The sequence below is a fragment of the Crocodylus siamensis genome, chromosome 7 (assembly GCF_052110815.1).
Source record: "Crocodylus siamensis isolate JL-2025a chromosome 7, ASM5211081v1, whole genome shotgun sequence".
In the NCBI taxonomy this organism is placed as follows: Eukaryota; Metazoa; Chordata; order Crocodylia; family Crocodylidae; genus Crocodylus; species Crocodylus siamensis.
Window position 1 is genome coordinate 73,145,004 of NC_143401.1, and position 21,839 is coordinate 73,166,842.

The window sequence follows — 21,839 nt, forward strand, 5'->3', positions numbered from 1 at the left end:
GAAGTGAGCTGTTGGGAAGGGGCGGCCTCTACCTCTCTCCACTGGGGAGGAGGCTCTTCTCAGCCAGACTGGCTGACCTGCTCCACCGGGCTTTAAACTAAGCCCGCCAGGGGATGAGGGGACTACTGCCACTGCTGGCCCACTGAGTGGCCCTTGCAAAGCCAGCAGGCCAAAGCACATAAGGGATCCCACCCCAGCCCCAGAACAAAAATGTAGGCAGGGCAAGGGCCCCCAAGGGGACACTTGCGTGTCTATACACAAAGGCCAGGAGCCTGGGGAGTGCTGGCTTTGACAAGTTAAGGAGGCTTGTCAGAAAGGCCCTAAAAGGCCACAACCCAATGGAGAGGGGAGTTCAGGATGAGTGGTTGCTCCTCAAGGGAGCAATCCTGGATGCGCAAGCGAAGTCCATCCCATCTCGGAGGAAAGGCAGCAAAAGGGCACAGCAGCCCCCTTGGCCCTCCAAGGAACTGACGGACCTCCTGCGTCTTAAAAGGAAGACCTACAAAGGATGGAGGACTGGAACCGCCACCAAGGAGGAATACTCTGCTCTGGTCCGGACCTGCAGAGAGCAAACTAGGAAAGCCAAGGTTGCAGTGAAACCCCAGCTAGCTACAAATATCAAGGAAAATAAAAAGTCCTTTTTTAGATACGTGGGGAGCCGGAGGAAAAGCAAGGGCAACATTGGACCCCTGCTAAACCAGATGGGGCAACTGACAACCAATACCCAGGAAAAAGCAAATGTGCTAAATAGGTAGTTTACATCAGTTTTTCACCAGTCCCATGGGATGGCCCGGCCCACTATGGGTCAGGGAGGCCCAGGTGAGGGAGATTCCTTGCCCTCCATCAAGGCTGACCTCGTGAAGGTACACCTTGACAGGCTGGATACCTTCAAGTCAGCCGGCCCTGACAGCTTACACCCAAGGGTACTCAGGGAGCTCGCGAGCATCATAGCTCAGTCCCTGGCATGGATCTTTGAGAGTTCTTGGCGCTCTGGTGAAGTGCCTGATGATTGGAAGACAGCCAATGTTGTGCCTATCTTCAAGAAAGGGAGGAAAGTAGTTCCGACAACCTACAAGCCCATCAGCCTGACCTCTATCTTGGGGAAGGTCTTGGAAAAGATTACCAAAGAGGCCATCCTTAACAGACTAGCTGAAAGTAATATCCTGAGGGATACCCAGCACGGGTTTGTTGCAGGTAGGTCTTGCTTGACCAATCTCATTTCCTTTTATGACCAGGTGACTTATCACCTGGATAAGGGGGAAGAGATCGACATTGTATATCTTGACTTTAAAAAAGCCTTCAATCTGGTATCCCACGTTCACGTTCACACCTTGGGTAAACTGGCTAACTGCAGCCTCGGCCTCACCACTATCCGCTGGCTGGGAAATTGGCTCTGCAGTAGGACCCAGAGGGTGGTGGTCAACGGGAGCCAAACTGGTGATAACCGGGTGTATTTTTCCTTCTCTACTTCTCCTTCCCCACTTACTCTGCAGCAACGCTTCTTTCACCTAAGCCAAAGATCCCTGTAAAGCCCCCAGATAGTGTGGATTCGCTCATCAAAAGGCTACCATTATTAGGACAGTTAGGGCAAAAGATTGGGATGTGCTGAGTTTGAGACGCATAAGGGGATCAGCTTGTATAGGCTGACTGACCCAGTTTGGCCCAGACATGCCCTAATGAACTGAAAGCTGGTCCATGAGGATGTCAGCTGGACACCCAGCCTGATTCAGAGGTATTCTGTTCACCTATGAGCTTGTGTCTGACTGCATTTTATTGTTACCTTAATGAACTGATTCCTGGCATATGAGGGCATCAGCCTGTACATGCTGATCAATCCAGCCGGGTCATTCGTGTGTGTGTGTGTCTGATATGGTGGCTGGAGGAACCCAGCCCCATTGAAACTGAGTCCTGCAAGATGGCTCCACTGGGCGTGAGGACTTGCAGAAGGGAGAGATACAGCTCCATATACAAACACAAGAACACAAGCAGCGCACTGACAGAATTACAGAGACCCCAGAAACGTACCCCTAATAAATAAGCACACCCCAAGTTGATAGGCAAATCTGAAAACAGTATGCAAATAGGAACTACAGAATACATGGAAGTGGGCAAAATATGGCATGCAGGCCAAATCTGATCTGCCAACATATTTGATCCGGCCTGTGGGTAGATGGCCACCAACTAACTGGATCTGGCCTATGAGTGGCCAGCGGCTCCAATGGCCATGTGGTGCCAGGTGGGTAGGCAGCATTGTTTCTGCCCAGCAGCATCAGATATCAGTTGAGGACCTGGATGGAGCTTCCACTGCAGTGGGGACCAGCTGTGGATGCTGCTGGTAGGTTCAGGAGCCCGGATGCAGAACCTGCCAGCAGCATCCATATCTGACGCCACCACCCTCCCAGTGCAGTGGAAGCTCCCACCCAGAGCCATGACCCAGAACCTGCCGGCAGCGTCAGCTGTGGATCCAAGCTGGTGTTGCTGCCACTCTGGGCATGCAGCAGCACCAGCTGTGGACACTGCTGATAGGCTCCATGTCAAGGCTCCGAAATCTGCCGGCTGTACCAACAGCTGACGCAGCCACCCACCTGGCATGGCAGCAGCTCCTGCCTGGGTCCACAGCTAACACCACCGGCCAGGAGGACAGTGGTGTCAGCGTTGGCATCAGCTGTGAACGCTGCTGCCAGGTTTTGCATCTGAGCTCCTGAACCTCCTGGCAGCACTGACAGCTGTCGCCTGCCTGCTGTGGTGAACTACTGCTCCAGCAGGCGAGGCGAGGCGAGGCAAGAGGTAAAAAGGTAAAGCCTGCCTGCTGTGGCAAACTACAGCTCCAGCAGGGAAGGGAAGGGAAGAGAAGAATACGGCCCTCAATGGGTCCTCAAAACCCATTAAGGGGCCCTCCAGCCAAAATAACAGTCCACCCTGGAATTGATGATGCCCAGTAAATTCACAGCCTGTCACTGATTTATATTTTGACAAGTCCATACCTAACAAACTACCTTCATACAGAACAGCAGTTCCCAACTCCAAGTCACAACCCAAATGAGGGTCATGGGGGCAACACCAGGAACACTTAAGAGACAAGCTGTGCCACGCACCAGGAGCTCCCCTGCCCCATGCCGCCACACTCCACTCTCAGCAACAGGGCATGGAAAAAAAAAAAGGTTGGGCATGAAAACCCCCCACTGATATCAAAGGTGTAAGTAACTGATGGAAATTTTTACAATGCGATGGCTCAAGAAAGGGAAGGAACTAACCATCCTGGGACAAGTAGTAATTTGGAATTTGTCAGTAACCATTAAAAGAACTAGCGGTACACTGAGAGATTTTGGGGGCTGATACCGATAGCTGATTTTTAAGGAGGCATATTAGCCAATACTGATCTGATTTCCGATACAGCTGCGTCCAGCTGGTAAGTTTGTTGTGATGGAAGTGGAGGGGGAAAGGAAGGGGAGTGGAGGGGCAGATCAATGCCCCCTGCAGTGAGGGAGGGAGTAGGGCTGGTGTAGGCACTGCCCAGCCAGGGTGGGGCACAGGATGGAGCTGTGGCTCATCCAGGGGGTGCAGCGAGGGGGAGCGGCTCCCGCCACTGTATGCATCCCAGGAGGGCATGGAGAGGTGGGCATGGGGGAGGGCAGGGGACATGTACCCCGTGATCTGCACAGGGCGGGGTGGACTGCAGGTGCAGGCTGGAGCTGGGGCCGGGCTTTTCCCGGTGAGGGGTGGAGAGGGTTGTGATGGGCCATGCTGCACTCAGGGTGGGCGGCGGCGGTGCTGGAAGAGGGGGCAGAAAAATTTAAGGTGCCTGCAGCGCCCCACCATACCCTTCCTCCCAGCACCGCCCACCCTGAGCACAGCACCACCCAGCACCCATCCTCCCCGCCCCCACTGAGAAGAGCCGTGTGGCCCCTGGCCCCAGACCACAGGTTCAGCCCACCACACCCTGCACAGACCCAAAGGCACATGCCCCCCTCCCCATGCTGATGAGCCGTGGCTGTCCCATGCTCTGCCTTGCCCTGGCTGGGCAACGTCTACCATGGCCCCAACCCCACTCCCTCCCTCAACACGGGGAGCTTTGATCTGTCCCCCCATGCATCTTCCCTCCCCTTCAACCACTACAGACTTACCAGCTGGATGCAACTCCACAAGCTCCCGGGCTGTGTTCATTGTTGCTACATGCTGTGATGTGGCTGCATACACGCATGGACATTTATTGGCCAAATTATCAGCCACATCAGGCCAATTTCCAATATTTGATCAATCAGTGCACCTCTAAAAAGGAACAGGATCCTGAACAATACACCACCACAAACACGACTCATCTTCATTAACTGTATACTGCAAAATTTTAAATGACTGCCTTTGTAATAACACACTGATACCTATCTTGCTTGGCAGCTCTAACGACAATACAGTATTAAAATTTGATGTACATACTCTCAGTCTTGTGATAACTAGAATTCGTTTATCAGTCCACATTCTACGAACAGGCATTCAGTTTGTACTGGGATACTCACTGTTTTCCTGGTAGAAACCACAAGATTACAAATATTCAAGCTTTTTATTCCATAGCAAAAATGAGAGAAAAATAACCTGGAAACCAAGTTTAAATCATTCCTGGGAGACTGAATATCCTCACATTTTCCTGTGTCTTTCTCTTGGGGAGAAGAGGAGTGGAACTAGAGGAAAGCCTTCTATGCCTTCCCAAGACTAGGGACACTGTCTGGAGAAGGTGCAGGGGGCAGCTGCTCCTGTCTGCCCCACAGATTAGGAGGGAACGTGAGGGGAGGCACAACTGCCAGCTGCACCCCACCTGCTTCTCACTCTGGAGTTCCCAGTGTTAGAAGCAGACAGAGCTTTACCCTGTTGTTCTAGGGCAAATGGGAACAGAAGGAATGGAGCAGCCCACACGATCCCCAGAATGGGAAGACCCAGACTGGGGAAGACACAAAGAGCAATGGAGAGGAGGCAGTTGCAGAATGAATGTCTATACTGTTCCATTTCCCAGTGTCATTTCTAGCAGTGGAAAATGTTCAAGGTTAGAATGAATGTTTATACACAGCCTCTAGTGAGTTAAGGGGTATAATTTTTCTATCTGTCCATACACATATCCCAATTCTTCTCAATGAAAGCAAAGAATTTTGTTGTGTAGCTAGCCTGCAAAGTTCATGTATAATATCATAGAAGGACAAGATTTTTCATAGTTACAGTTGCAACCAGCTTATACTATGAAAGTCTGTCTTGCCTTTTTATATGCTTTGGTGAAGCTGTCTCCTAAAGACTGCTTCATTCCAAATCAAAGGTAAATTTTCTACCAAAACCACCAAAAAAAACCCAAAACACAACTTTCTAGAATGAGCCATATAAAATTTACAGATTTTAAATTGTTTAACATTACTTTCCCTATAATCATAAGAACCACCTGTTATTACTCTTCCAAATTATCCATATATCATATTTACTCAATAACAAGGCAAAGCTTTTCCCTCATTCAACATTGTGGGGGAGAGGGGCAGGACTCTGCCCTTGTCCTGGATTCTAACACCAACCCAGGGCAGGCGATGGCTCAACTGATTAGTTAAACATATGCAAAAATGTAAGATGGGCATGTATTCCTGTTTAATTTAAATCTATTAATGGGTGTAACCACAGCAAACTTGGTTACTAAATCCACAAAAGAGAACCTCCATAATGATCTCCATAAAAGGGGTTCATTTGATTTAAGCAAAACTGGTTTAAAAGTCACACCTTCATAGTTTCATAGTAGCTAGAGTTGGAAGGGACCTAGGTAGATCATCTAGTCCGACCCCCTGCCTTGGCAGGAAAGAGCACCGGGGTCAGATGACCCCGGCAAGGTGCTCATCTAACTTCCTTAAAAATCCCCAGGCTAGGAGCCTGCACCACTTCCCCTGGAAGCCGGTTCCAGGCCCTAGCCGCCCTGACTGTGAAGTAGCGCCTCCTAATATCTAATCTAAACTTACCCTCCGCCAGCTTGTGACCGTTATTCCTGGTCACTCCTGGCAGCGCACGGGGGAACAGGGACTCCCCCAATACCTGCTGATCCCCCCTGACCAGTTTGTAGCAGGCCACAAGGTCCCCCCTTAACCTTCTCTTGTGGAGGCTAAACAGGTTCAGGTCCCGTAGCCTCTCCTCATAAGGCCTGCCCTGCTGACCCCTGATCATACGAGTGGCCCTCCTCTGAACTCTTTCCATATCGTCCACGTCCCTCTTGAAGTGTGGCACCCAGAACTGGACGCAGTACTCCAGCTGCGGCCTGACCAGTGCCGCATAGAGGGGGAGGATCACCTCCCTGGACCTGCTCGAGATGCATCTGTGGATGCATGACAGGGTACAGTTGGCCCTCTTGACTGCCTCCCCACACTGCCGGCCCATGTTCATCGTGGAGTCAATGACGACTCCAAGATCCTTTTCCGTCTCCGTGCTGGCAAGAGGGGAGTTCCCCAACCTGTAAGTGTGGTGCTGGTTCTTCCTCCCCATGTGCAACACCTTGCACTTATCAGTGTTAAACCCCATCCTATTCTCATCCGCCCACCGGTGCAACCTGTCACGGTCAGCTTGTAGCCTATTGCACCCTTCTAGTGCACCCACATCCCCCCACATCTTAGTGTCATCAGCAAACTTGAACAGGGTGCTTTCTACCCCCTCATCCAAGTCACTGATGAAGATGTTGAACAGTGCGGGCCCGAGGACCGAGCCCTGCGGAACCCCACTGCCCACGTCCTTCCAGGTCGAAAAGAACCCATCCACTACCACCCTCTGGGTGCGGCCCTCCAACCAGTTGGCGACCCATTTGACCGTGTTGGCATCGACACCACAGTCTCCCAGCTTTTTGATGAGGACAGGGTGAGAGACAGTGTCGAAAGCCTTCCGGAAGTCCAGAAAGACTACATCCACAGCAACCCCTGCGTCTAATGATTTGGTGACCTGATCGTAAAAGGCCACCAGGTTGGTCTGACAAGACCTGCCACTGATGAACCCATGTTGGTTGCCCCTGAGCATGCATTCCCCCGCAAGGCCCTCCTGGATGTGTGCCAGGATAATTTTTTCAAAGAGCTTACCCGGGATTGAGGTAAGACTAACTGGCCTGTAATTTCCCGGGTCCTCTTTTTTTCCCTTTTTGAAGATAGGGACCACATTGGCCCTCTTCCAGTCCTCCGGCACCTCACCAGAGCACCACGAGTGCTCATAGAGCCGCGCCAGGGGTCCCGCAATGACCTCGGCCAGTTCCTGTAGAACCCTAGGGTGAAGATCGTCCGGACCAGCAGACTTGAACACGTCCAGCCTCTCCAGAAGTACCCTAACTAACTCCTCGCTAACCCCTGGCCCAGGCGTGTCTCTCCCGGGGCCCGAGGGGGGCCCAGCAGGGAGGTGGCTGAACTGGTCCCTACTTAGGAAGACAGAGGCAAAGAAATCGTTAAATATGTTAGCTTTGTCGTCAGGCGTGACGACTAAGTTGCCCATCGTGTCCTGCAGCGGCCCCACATTACCCGTTAAATTATGGCAACTTTCAAAGGAACATGAACTTGCACTCTAAAAAATCCAGTGAACAAAGTTTAATGATACAACTCCATAGTTTTCATTAGGCTTTTACCATGAAGTAACTTAACACAGATTAAAATAACTTCAAATACATGTACTTTTCTGTATGTTAAAGAAGAAAGGAAAAATCCAAGAATATGACCAGCAGTGCAGACAGGAGGTAAAACTGTATCAGCACAGAAAATAACATCACACACGGTCTTTATACAACCTACTACTGCTCTTCCCAGTCTGTTCAAGGTAACAACCAATATTTTTCTTTGCAAGAGTTGAGTTGGGAGACTGCAATAACTTTCTATGTTAACAAAACAAGATTACAAATGTTTTAGAAATATATAATTTCTGTATTTCCACAATTTCTTTTCAAATCTCCTCTTGCAATTTTCTTCCACAAGTATTCTTCATTTTACTTCTTATACTATTTATTACTTCTTCATGAACTAGACCACATATTTGATTGGAATACCATTTTTGGCAGCAACAAAAGGAACAAAATATATAATTAAACAATATTAATGTATATTAATATTAATTTTCTCTTACAACCCAAGTCATCTCCTACCCTTGTAGAATTTTTTTTCTTATTTGGACTCAAAACCTTACTTCCATTTTCCCCTAGTCTGCTTTCTCTTCCTTATTCTAAAGATCTGCCCTCTGTAGTTGTTTCCTAACTTTACTTTGTATAGCTGCTTTATTGACTTTATTGAAAAGAAAAACATTGGAAACAAAAGTTTGCTTGGCAGGCTAAAGTGGAACAATAGATTTCTGAATCACTGTTCTCCAACATCTCCCATATCTCCTAATGCCCTCTTGTCATCTTCCAGAAAGAAAAAGTCAAAAAAAACTGCAAGACAAAACTCAACTGTCTCTTTCTCCCTTAGAATTTAGGAATAAGCCCCAAGCCTTCCATCTAGTAATAGCACCTACTTCCACCTCTCAGAGATTTTTAGTTTTCAAAGATTTCTCTATTAAATACCAAAACTTCCTCATCCCAAGCCACACTCCCCCTCCCCTCCATTAGGCAAGTATCCCCTGCATTGTCAGCCCCCAAATGCAGGGGATACTTGGGAAGGCCCCAGGGGGTACATGCAGGCAGATGGGGATGGAGCACTGCCACCCACAACCCCATGCCACCGCCTCCCAGAAGCAGGGACAGGGTGGAGTGAGGGCAGCAGCACCCCTCTGTGGGCCACATAGGCCCAGCCTGGCCAGCTGGGTGCGGGGGGTGGGGGGCGGGGAGGAGGGGAAAGCTTACATGCAGCCACTGCCACCCACCACCTCACATTGCTGCTGCTCTGTGTCCAGCTGCATGCCACCCCCCGCCCGTGTCCAGCCATGCGCTATCCCCTTTCCCCCTCCCCAGCTGCTGGGGGTACACTTACTAAAAAGTTGAAAACCCCATGCCATAGAGGAAAATAATAAATACATGATGGTGCAATAAACCAGTAATCTTTATGTTTGTGTTGCCCATACTATTTTAGTTGGCTGGTCAGAAGCAAAATAAAGTTAATTCCAGTAAAACCTTGACACTATTCTAAACATATACTTCCATTACAAATTTCAAGACTCCCTAAATATTGTTAAAAATACTTTACATACAATTCACTTGTAAGTTCTCTCTCAACATTAGAAAAGTCACTGTACAGACTCTTAGAGAAGGGAAAATGAAACCAACAACTAGAAACCTCTAAAACAGCTGTTCCCACACATGACAAGCTGATTTAAAGCCTGCTAATTACTTGTGACAAAAATATATACTTTTAAGATGTTATTTTCTCCCCTTCTAATAGCAAAGTTCAGTTTCTGGTCTTTATAGGTTGTGAAGTACTAGAATTTAAAAAGATGCTGTCTGTAGAACTGAAAGTTAGTTGCCGTCTTGCTCAGAGCAGTGCATTTTCAGGGAATTCTATATTGTGGGTAAGAGTGGTCTTTGGACTATTCACCAACAGTCCTGCTGGAAATGGATTAGTGAGCAGAGGGCAGGTAAAGGATTTGAAGGATCAGAGTAAATGTAGGTAATATAATTACAGTTACCATCATATACATTTGAAGTTTTAAGGCTGGCAAAACAGGAGCTATTTTTTCGTCTTGCTGTTAAATTTGTCTGAAAATGGAAAAAAACTTGGTGACCCAAAAATGGCAAACCAATTCCAGTGAGATAAATGTTTAAGAGTTATACTCTGCATTAGAGGATAATTTTAATAGTGTAATCAAGCAGGATTTAGCCTTGTTAACATCTATGAGAATAAGACAGCTAATCCCTGAACAGTGTGAAACATTTTAAAATCAATTATTGTTTTAAAAAAGCTTTATCATTAGAAGCTTTCTATATCAGTTAAATAGAACCAATAAAGCAATGATCAGATTACAGTCAACTTTTTATTAGTCTACAGTTTTCTTTCTTTTTGTAGAGGGCAAGCCATAAAATAAGAAATTAATCTCTCAGTAAACCTGTGACAATGATGGTAACAGTAAGGTGAGAGTTGCAACGTTATCAATGATCTTGTGTCTGGTCAAAGAACTTCTCAGCAATATTGCTCTAACCTTAAAACTCTGTGTCTCTGGCATCTAAACCAGCCAGAGTACCATGACACCCCAGAGTTCCTTAAGAACCTTTCAGAAGTGCCATAGGGTACCATGCAATGGTAGCACTGTTGCATGTGCAAACACATACATAATTCATAACATAAACCTAAACATTTCAAACAGGAATCCACAGAGTCAAAAAAAACCCTGCTGTGGCCTTTTTGAGTTCATTGCAGCAGAAAGTTGCCGTATTACTCTTCCATAGTCAAAAGAAAACTAAAAGGTGGTTATATTCCAAGAGATGTTAAGGAGGTTGAGAATCACTGATCTAAACATATGTGGAAAGTCCAATAATATCAGACAATACATGGACATTAAGAAGTTAATGATCACTTCATCATTTTAATTGCATTCTCATATTTAAGCTTACTACAAAAAAAAAAGTTCTGATTTTACAAAATACTGCATTCAGGTGGCCCCTATCGAACATAATAGTGCTCCATGCATGCACACATGTGCACACACTCTGCTTTTAGGGAAAACAAATTAACCAAAGTGTTAACAGTACTAGCAAACTTCACCAAAAAAAAAATCAAGTACATAAAAGTTGTCAGGCTCACAAGTATAAGATTATTTCCAATATTTCAACAGTTTCCTGACTAGTCACCAGTAAAACTAAATCAAAAGATCTGTGCTACTGGCTAGACATATTTTAAAATTATGAACATTATTCTATTAATCACACTGGAAAGTGATTAGGGAACATGGCCATGGCTTTTGACCTCGAAGATCTGAATGTATCATCATGCTGATACACACAATGGATTAAAGTTCATCTAAGAGGGATAAACAAGCTTCTTCTTGAATGAAGTGGAATTGCTGTGGCCAGACCACAGTTTGGCATTTTGTTTTTTAAGAATTAATTTAGTATTTTGCCTACTGACAGACTGGTTCTTTTATTGAAAGCATTACAAGATATAGATCTAGCTGAAACACATTTGAAGTGAAATTTATGATGAGAAGATAATTTTATATGTTTAGTTAATTCAATTTTCACATGCATGTTCCCTGGAAACTACAATTTAGATGTATTAATTCATTTTAATTAACATAACTTTATTACATTTAACAACATGTATTTCAATGCTCTCCAAATTCCCCCTTGTATCCTATTCTTGTTCAGTCTTCTTCCTCAATCCTGTCCTGCTGCAACATCTAATCTTTCTGTAAGCAATGCATTTAATAAATTCATCACTAACACATCCATTTTGACTCTCAAAATACTGCATTTCCACACATACTACTATTCTAATCTCTAAAAAAAAAAAAAGTGATTCATTCAAATGCCCGTTCAGCAAAGGCAGCATCCAGAAGAGGCAGAAACCTCAAACAGTTAAAGACAAAATTTGGCAATGGAGCTTTTGGGTGTAATTGTAACTGTATCAGGAGACAGTAACAATCCTAACAGCATTTTCCTTACATTAACACAATGCACAGAAATAAGTGTTGAATGTAAACTTTTAAAGTTAACACTATTTCTGTAAAGCAGGACTAAAATTATATTTTCCATTTGCGTTTTCCTTCTAAACCCTGTTATAATAAACTTACTTGTAACTATCAAGTGAATTAAAAACAGGTACTTTGTACATCTGAAACTTTATTTTCTTTATACAGTCATTTGCAGATTTCTTTACTGATCATGCTTCCTCCATTTCTCCCTTTCGATACAACAAAAATGGATAAAGAACTACTGTAAAACTACAGAAAGTGACAGAGGACTCTTAGATATTAGTTATGTTGCCAATACTACTCTATTTCAAGTGTACCAAACAAGTTTATGTTGATAGTTCAGTGAAAGATTGCATTTAAACCTTATGTTTCAGCAATCGAAGACACAACCTAGTTCTGGGATCCAACAGTGCAACCTTCCTTACATGTGCAGTCAGACTCCAGTAAATTTCAGAAGAATGAAGAGAAACACTAACAGATCACAATTCAAGACAAGAGATCCAGCTGTCATTTGCACATCCCACTTAAAAACAAAAGATAACAGGAAAAAAATATCATAAATGGCAAAAGCCAAGAGAAAATGAAAAATGTAATTAAAAATCCCCCCTTAGGGGAAAAAAAAAGGGCTTGACTTTACAAATATTGGCTGTTCAAAAAAGTAAATGGAACTGACAGTGTGCAAAAGGTTTTTTACAGTATCAAAAAAACCTACTGAGTTATCTTTTACAGGAGAAAGACCATATTATTTTCCCCAAATCATTACTGTGAGTCATAGAACATTACTTTTTGCCTTATAGAAGGCATCTAGAAACAAGTTAGCAAGAAGTTAGAAGCAAGACTACATCTTGGTAGCAAATTACAATTTTAAAGATTCCAAATTAACAGAATCTACTTCTACAGCTGTGTAGTACCAGGATACTCTATTTTCTCCAGATATTGTATAGGTTTTTTGCACTTCACCCCTACTTTCCATAAAAATTAAGGATTATACTATAATAATTTCATAAAAATAAATGTTAACGGTAAAGAGCTAAAGATACCGCCTCTCATCTGAATGCTATGCTTTTCATAAAAACATTATTTAAAACACCCTTAAAGAGTTGCAATTGATACCTTCATTTACTATGTAGGGGGGAAAAAAAAAATCACAATTTGTGAACTAATGGAATTAAATTAGAAATCTGAGCCAAAAAAAAGGAACTCTAGCCGACTGAAACCCCACATCAACAGATTTCTATAAATACTGGTTTCAACTCTTAAAAAGAGTCATTGGGAAGGTAGATCCTACACCAAAGTTGACAGATACCTCTCAGTGACACTTGCTTGTGAGGGAGATTCAGTATGCACCATGTGCGTGGAGTCCTTCTAACGCCCTGAGGGCCACACACCCCAGGGGCGCGCCACACTGTGCAGGCTGCACCATGTGTTCTCCCTCCCATCCCCTCACTGAAACATACATCCGCATGGGCATCCTTCCTATCACTGCACTGTGCGGGTAAGTACACGAACACAATTCTGCTCTTCCCTTGCCACACATGCCTGTGCGGGCATCCCCCTTTACTGCTGTACTCCTTCCCTCCCAGCCCACAACTCACCCTCAACTCCCTCTGCAGCCACACTGCCCCACTCCTTGGGGCACAGGCAAGAAGTTGCAGCCAGGGGAGGAAAAGGTGGGGGAACCCAGACTGGTCTGATGGGGAAAGCAGCAGCTGAGAGAGAACTCAGGAGCCAAACATTAATCACTTGCAAGCTGCATGTAGCCTATGGATCACCAGTTGGACAGCCCCGCTCTAAGACAGAAGTGGCCAACTTGCAGCACTTGTGCTACAAGTAGCACAGGCAGCCTCCACGTGAAACACAGGGCAGGGAGCAAAAAACATATCAGACAGGGAGCACAGGATATGAAACAGAAAACACAGACGAAGGGAAAAGGGATCAGTGCATGAGATTCACTCATAAGACAGGTTCACTGTGCACCATAATATTCCTCTAGGGCCAGGGAGGGTGCAGGGCGAACTTGTGGCGCACATGCCAAAACGGTTGGCCCCCATTGCTTTAGAGTTCAATCACAGGAAGGCAGTTTTAGCTTGTAAATGGAGCCAATTAGGAACAATACTGGTGGAGACTGCCCAGAAATATGCTGAACCAGTGCATTCCCCTGGAGACCTGGCTGCCTGCATCTTTCCAATGCTGGTAGTACTACCTATTTTTGGACTGAACTAGCCAGCTGTTACGTGGGCAGTGAGCCAAAGATCCCTGTCAGATTCCATACTGCTTACAACCCTAAAGTGAATCACGCTACACACCCTAAATACGCAATTTTTACTTAGGACAGAAACCCCCATTGATTGAATAGGTATTAATATCAATTCCACAGTCAAAGAACATGCAGTCCTAATATAATGCCAGAAACGAATATTATTTTTAGAACTATACAATTCTTCCCTATCATGAATGACTACATCAATGAATGGAGCTTTCTAAACACCACTCTTGGTTGTGTGTTGGGTCTTTGCTAACAGAAGTTCTTCCACATGGAATGACATTATAAACAGAAGAAAGACATATTGGTAGCTCAGAAAGTAAATAAACAGTGACTTGACAATAACATAATTGTGCAAAATATCTTGCCATGACTTTGCTTTGCAACATGTGTAAAGAAGGCTCTTTAAGCTTTCAGAAAGAACAGAGATGTTAGGAAATGAGGACCATTGCAAGCACGCATGAAAATCTTAGTAGCATATTTAATTTAAACAGGAATTCTAGAAAGTTTAGACATTTAGGAAAAAGTAGAGAACTAATCACTCAAGATGACAATCAACAAATGAAAAATTAGTAGCAATCTCCACATCTCCTCCCATGCCAGTCATTTTTGACTGTGCTTTCCTCCCCAAATGAAAAAAAACCCAAATCTCTCAAAGTAACCTGCAATGTTTAATTCATGTGTTATGGACAGTGATAAGAACAAAACCTTTCCTAGAGACAAGAAAGAGATACTAAAGATGTAGTTGCAGGTTATGGAAGCACTGCTTTTGCTTAATACAGTAAAAATGTGAATCAATGCGATGAGAGGAGGTGTGAGCTCTGTGCGGCTTTACCACTGCAAACTCAAACCAGCCTAGCACCAAGGTAGGAGGCTTAGAAAAATTGAAATGGCAACTCTCACGCAACTCATACAGCAAGATCACCTGCCTCAACACTGCCCATTTTTAAAACGCCTGATGTCCTCGTTCTTGTCAAGAGCCAAGGCAGACTCCTGTTTCCCAACTGCACTCCCAAGAGGGGCCTATCCTTTGCGACCTGCAGCTTGCAAAGGAGAAAGCAGCAAATCCTCCATTGCCACAAGGCGACTCCCAGCCGTGCTTGCAGACGAAGCCTCGCCCGAGGACGCATCAGAGCGGAGCCTGGCAGAGGTGGCAGCCTCCATGCGTTTCCCCCCACCCCGCAGCCCCGCTCTCCCGGGCGATCCCGGAGGCAGGGGAGGAGGAAGCCGCCTCCGACCCCGGCGCCAGCCCTCCAGAAGCGCGGCTCCGCACGGCGCAGGCACGAGCTTAGTCATTGCTCCGCCAGGAGCGGGCGCCCGGCTCTTACCTTCCGCCACGTCCTCGTCGATGGCCCCCTTCACCTGGGAGAAGCACCACTGGAAGTCGTTGCCACCGCCGCCACCTCCTGCCACCCCTGCGGGGAGAGGAGACAAGAAGAGAGGAGAGCGCTGAGGAGGGAGTGCCGTGCCCGGCCCGGCCCGGCCCGGCCCGGCTCGGCTCGGCTCCGCTACCCCCTGCCCCAGGCCCGGGCCCCGCAGGCCGCGGCGCGCGCGCCCCTCACCTGCCATGTCGCGCGATGCCCGTGGGTCGGGGGCGGGGGGCTGCAGGGCCCGCGAGGGGGAGGCGCCGGCCGGGGCCGGGTCAGAACCGCCGCCGCCGCACTCCGCTGCAGCCGCCAGAGGTTTCGGGGTTTCAAAATGGCGCCCATTGCCGGTCGGCCTGATCCGGTGACGTCATCTCTCGGCCTCCCCCGGGGAAGGCGGCGGAGCTGGGCGGCTGGGGAGCCTCGGGCCCGGCCACGGTGTGCGGAGGGGCCTCGCTCGAGGGCGGCGGAGGGCGGAGAGGGGGGGACGAGGGCGGCGTCGCCGGGCCCGGGCTTCCGCCAGCGCGGGACGCGTCCCCTCACAAATCCGACCCGGCCCGGCCTGGCCCCACTGCGATGGCAGCACCCGGCGGAGGAGAAGGTGGGACCCGTGTGGGCTCACTCCCGGCCTCCCCCGGAGCAGGGCGGCCACCTCGCTGCGGGGCTGGGCCCTGAAACCTGCGCGGGGAGCGCTCCCGTAAGGCGGCTCTGCGATGGGGACGGGGTCAGGGGCTGTCTGGGCTCTCGAGTACTGCGGCCCGTGTGGCCTTCAGGAAAAACACCTGCTTCCTGAACGTGCTTGCTCTGCGGGCATCGCTGTCGCGCAGACATGAAGTGTTTGGACACCGGGGTTGAAGCCGGGTTGGCTGCGGTGTGGGCCGGGCTTTGAGGGTGCTGGGTTAGGGCTAAGTGATTGTTGTGGTAGACTACAGGGCATTGGCGAGGCATAGCGGGTGCACCCCTGTGGAAAGGTGCTCCCCACACTGTTGGCAGCACCCGTGGGCAGTCGCCACTGACACCGCCGACAGCGTCTACAGGCTGTCTGCAATCGCTGTTGGCCGCCCCAGAGATCCCTTTCAGCCCTGTTCCTCTCTGATTCTATGATTTAACCCAGGGGGTTTCAACCTTTTAAAATCCGATTACCCCTGGCAGCCAGATGGAGCAGGGAGGTGGGGATAAAGCATTGTTGCCTCCCAGGACCAGGATCAGAGCTGGGGTGAGGGCAGCAGCGCCCTTTTGTCCCTAAAATATATATCCCTCACCTCTGTGGGGTGGGGAATCTCACTGGGGTGGTGTGGTGGCAGTGGCCACCATGTGCAAGCTTCTCCACTCTGCAGAGGGTGCCACCAGCCTCACCCTGCTCCAGCCCTGCTCCTGGGAGGTGGCAGCCCTCTGTCCCCGCCTGCCTGCATGAACCCCCTAGGACCGGTCCAGATGCCCCCAGGGGTACACTGACAACCCCTGATTTAACCTGGCTGACAGCCCACTGGTGTTGAGTAGAAAGCAGAGCAGATTTGTACCTTATAAGATTAACCAGAGTGTAATAGCTAGATAGTACAAGCTTTTGTGTGCTGAAGCTCACAGAACAAAATGCATGGGCTCTTACCATCTACTGAGCTACAATGAGTCAGTCATCCCTTGATTGGAAGCAAAACCAGGATCTGTAACATGCCTGTACAAGTAAGTTATGGTAGGATATTGCCTCAACACATGCTCTATTAGCTAGCCAAACGGTGGAAATCATTTGAGTTCCCTACATTGTCTCTCTCCTGCTTTCATTCTGTTACACCTGTACTCTTCACTGGCTCTGCTCTCTCAATCTATAAACATAAAAAGCAACTGGAAGGAAGTAGCTACGAGACATGCACACATAAAAACATTTCTTCTGTAATTCTAGTTCTCTGTGTGGTTTTTTTTTTCCTTGCATTCCAACCTCACCCACAAGCACCTTTACTGTACATTGCTATACTTGTATATCAGGAACATATCTTATATCTGGTTAGGTGAACTTGTATAGAACTAGTGCTCTGATCATGCAAATGCATACCTGTTTACATTTACTAGTATGTGAAGTCCAGTTACAATTAAGGGGACAGCTGACACTTGTATATTTTCATGATCGGCTCCAAATTGAAGTCTACATAATCTTCACTACTGGATTCTTATGCAAAATTTAGATCTGACAGTGCAAACTTCTTGAGATGGGACTGTAGATCTGATAAGCACCATTTAAAATTCTGTAAATACAGCAATACTGTTGTGAGCAAAGACACTGCTTCTCCTCAAGCTTCTGCCTAGTTTTGAACATTGCTCTTCTTAAACATAATTCTGCTGAGGTATAATATGTTCTGCTGTTTTTCCTTATTTCTTTTTAATGCTATTGACTTTATTTCAGTCTTGTAATACAGAATCTAATCTGTTCCCTCTGATTTTCATCAACAGTAATGACCAAATCCTGGGCCAGTTAAAGGGGTGTAAGTAGGGCTGTGCAAAGCTTTGGTAGCCAATTCAATTTGGAGGACATTCGGCTCAATTCGGCAGCCAAATCTCTGAATCCAAATTGAATTGAGAGACCCATTAAAAGCTCCGAATTGAATCAAACCCTTCAAATTGATTTGGATAAGATTAATTGATTCAGAAGGCAGATGTGCAGGGAACAGAAACTGAGAAAAGTGGGGAGGTGGAGTGGGGGGGAAGACTGCTCTGATATTGACATCTGTAACTGGCCAGTGACTGATCTTTCCCTGAGTTCCCTTCCAATTATAGTGTTTTGGGGGAGGGATGTAGAAACAACATATAAGGCTGTGTGTGAACTCCTCTGTGTGCCTTTTGTGAGCTGTCTGTCTCTGTTGCAGCAGCAGCATCGTCTGAAGGGCTCTGGCTTGGTAGTAGGTAGTCTCTTGCCACCAAGTTTTGTCCAATCCTTTCCTGTTTACCCTTGCCTACAAACCGTAGGAAATGTTATTAATTCCTTCCAGCTTATTATCCCCCAGTATCCTCTTATTTGTTCTTAACCTGTCTCCCCTACCTCCCTCCACAAAAAAACCACAACAAAAACCAAAAATGAATTCTGTGTTTTCCCTGTCAGCGTGTCATCACTGTGCAGGAAAGCACAACGTATATTACATATATTACACATGGGTAAAGGTCCTAGAGAGAGGACCACAGCTGGAGGAGGTGAAGGATGCCATCTGTGAGACATAGGCCTCAGTGTAGGGAAGGTATGGAGCTATGGAATGGATATCACCCCTAGACATCAGGGGCCTAAATGGGCAGCCTCCTGCCTGGGTAACATCTGAATGAGTTTTCCAATAAGGCATGGGAGGCCAAAGAGGCAGCTGGTTGGACTAAAAACAAGTGGGTGGGCCAAGATCTAATCGGCACCAGGAAGGTCCCCTGTTACAGGCTGCCATCCCTGCTGCATTCATCCCACTCTGCCTTAACACACACAAGGCGGACAAGGTTCTTTGGGTCAAAGTGATATCTTTTATTAGACCAGCTGAATAGTTGGAGAAATATACCTTGGCAAGCTTTTGGGTTTAAAAACCCTTCACCAAGCTAAAGAAGCATCTGCAGTTGGTGCGTGCACTCTTCCTGGATGGAATGAATAGTAAAGAAGACAAAGCATGCAAGAAAGCTAGTCAGTGAAAATGTAAATTGAGGCATCAGGGGGAGAAAGACAGGCTGAGAGGGAGGGAAGAAGCGGGGTGTAGCAGGTAAAAGTGGAGAGGTACCTGGGGAGTCAGGTGTCTGGCAGGCTACAGTGTGTCAGAAATCCAGTGTCTATATTGAGTCCATGAGAGTTTTTGTATTGATGAGGCTGATGAAGTGAAGTTCATAGGCTTGTCTGTGAAAAGGGTTTTGTAAATTCCCGACTGAGAGGTCAGAGGTGGAGTGGTTTTCTTGTGAGAAATGTGCCCCCATTGATAATAGGGTGTTATCTTTAATAGATGTCCAGTGTGCATTCATTCTGGTTCACTGTTATTGTTTGGTCTCTCCTATGTACTTTCCATCAGGGCATTTGATGCACTCGATGAGATATATAACATTTCTGGAGGTACAGCTGTAAGAACAGTTGGCTTAGCAATAGTATTTAAAGGCCTCTTTTTTGGGAATCGGCTTATAAGTATAGATATATGCATTATAAGGGTTCAAGGTGGGCAGCAGAGGTTAAATGGATTTCTAAAGAGCTTGGAAGACACGCACACAGCTTCTCATGACCCTGAAAACAGATGGGCTGTCTAGCACAACAAGGCCAACAAATGAACACAGCCTGAGAATTGAGGGGGGTATGCCATAACATGAGATCGCAGCCTTCAAGGCAGACAGGTTGTCTAACACAACAAGGACACAGCCTGGGAACCAAAAGAAGTATGTACCATACTGTCCCATAGCACAAGATTAGTGACACTAGCAACAAGGCCTCAGAGAGCAGAGGGGCCTAAGTCCCAGTTTAGGGGGAACAGACCAAATTAGAAGGCCCGGAAGGTTACGTGGACATGTGACCACAGAGGGAGAGTCATGGATGAAGAGTCATCAGGAGTCATCAAAGGGGAAGAAGAATACAAAAGCAGAGAATTGAGATTAACAAAGGACACCTTCCTGTATCCCTGTTTTGCTCCCTGAGAGGAGTTCCTGTCCCCATCCCGCAGGAAGGGTCCCCAAGGCCACCATGGACAAAGGGCACACACCAGCAGACCGTCTCATCCACCCCACAAGCGGGGCTGTGGGCCTTGGCATCCCACCTCCAGACTGCTGACACCTAAAAGAAAGAGCCTCAGAGTGGAGCCTGCATCTTGACCAGATGTGCTTTGACTCTGATGACAGCCCTAGGATTGGTAGATATAGAAATTCTTGATTGTTTGCATTGTTGCTTTTTTTGTTATCACCCTGTATCACTAAACTTGCCTATTATCAACTGGCAGGTGTTGTGGTTGGTCTGAGGGTTGTGCCCACCTGGAACAAAGGTATACGGGCTGGGTTCTTAAAATCCAGTGTCAACAAGATCCAGGAATGGTGATAGTTCAGTTGTGGGGTGTAGTGATTGTTGGGGTACTGGAGATATGTTGGCAGGTTTTGCATTTCTTGTCATGGCATGGTCTGGATTCATTCAGTGCATTTTGGGCTGTAGGAAGTTTGTGTTTTGGGGTGATGAGGTTAGCGAGGTTCAGTGCTTGTTTGAATTTAGAAAACAGTTTGCACAGACAAGCCTATGAACTTCATTTCATCAACCTCCTGGATACAAAAACTCATGGACTCAGTATAGGCGTTGGATTTATGACGCACAATAACCTGCCTGACATCTGACTCCTCCCCAGGTACCTCTCCACTTTTACCTGCTACATCCCCCTCCTCACCCCCACAGCCTGTATTTCAATTTACATTTTCACTGACTGGCTTTCTTGCCTGCATACCAGCTTCTGGCTTCTTTACTAAGCACACACACCAACTGCAGATGCTTTCTCTGCCTGACAAAGGGTTTTTTTAAACCTGACAGCTTGCCAAGGTATATTTCTCCAACTATTCAGTTGGTCTAATAAAAGATATCACATCTAGTCAAAGAACCTTGCCTGTCTGTTCCTTAGACCAACATGGCTACAACCATAAACCCAGTTAACATGCACAAGTGACATAAGTCTTGCTTTCAACAGTTTGAGGTGCACTTTTACAGAAACCCCTGCACCTATCTCCTTGAAACTTGGCAGGCTTTATGCCCTCAGAAGGGGCTACCATTCCTGCTGTTTTCATCCAATTCTGCAAAAAAATGACAAAGTTATAGGTATTTTAGTGATTCCCCATAATAGTCCATGGCTGAATCAGGGATTTGGCCAAATCAGTGGCTGAATCTTTGAATCCAGTTCGGCTGAATCGAATCGGGAAAGTGTCTTAAATCACTAAATGGAATCACTGTCCCTTCGAATCAGCTGAATCTGAATTGAATACTTGCTGCTTTGCACTGGCCTGGTTGTAAGCTGTACCTGTGTAAGCAGGTAAGAGGGGGAGGGTTAGAAATAGGAGGTTGGGCAGATATCCTTATCTCTTTTGGAGCTAGGACTTTGCAGAACAGTGTTGAGTTGTAGTGATTACTACATAATTGGGAACTTTATCCTGTAGAATAAAGTGAGCTCATCTATTTTGGTGAGTCTATTTATCTGTGCTATTGAATATAGTAATTTCACCAGCACAATAAAAAATTACAGAAGTGTAAAGGTATTAAGAGGGGTATCTGGTTTCTGATTGTATTTTTTAATATTTCTCTTTAAACAGTTTCTGTATATACAGTAAACATACTTCTTGCTTCTCTTTAATACTCTATTTTAAGATGCTATCCTTCATTTGAACCAAGAAATAATACTGTTCACCCCTTACCCATTTTTCTTTTCTTTTTATGCTGCTTGCCCTTTCGAAGTCCCCATGTATCTGCACAGCTTTAAGTCCTGTTTAAATCTATAAAAGCAAGGCAAGTACAGGGTTAACATACAACTTTCTGTTAACTCATTTTATTTTGGTATGGAAGGTCTACCTATGTTTACTACTTGAAACTCTATGTATTCATATACATCATCCTCTTTGTTTTTTCTTCCTCCTTTACAAGTAAAATTCATATGTTTCCTTCCAGA

At 46.4% G+C, this 21,839-nt stretch overlaps 2 protein-coding genes across 2 annotated transcripts in view; one reads left to right on the forward strand and one right to left on the reverse strand.

Annotated features, from left to right (window-relative positions):
• The window catches only part of PPP2R2D (protein phosphatase 2 regulatory subunit Bdelta), a 47,641-nt gene extending 32,069 nt beyond the window's left edge, over positions 1-15,572 (reverse strand). The window contains exons 1-2 of the mRNA XM_090056497.1: positions 15,418-15,572; positions 15,184-15,270 (exon numbers count right to left, since the gene is read on the reverse strand). Of these exons, the coding sequence (XP_089912623.1) occupies positions 15,184-15,270; positions 15,418-15,424 (94 nt within the window). The 5' untranslated portion in view covers positions 15,425-15,572. The remainder of the gene's footprint in view (positions 1-15,183; positions 15,271-15,417) is intronic.
• Positions 15,554-21,839, forward strand: part of LOC149859974 (uncharacterized) — a 49,680-nt gene continuing 43,394 nt past the window's right edge. Inside the window, exon 1 of the mRNA XM_090056500.1 lies at positions 15,554-15,916. Within this exon, the coding sequence (XP_089912626.1) occupies positions 15,554-15,916 (363 nt within the window). The remainder of the gene's footprint in view (positions 15,917-21,839) is intronic.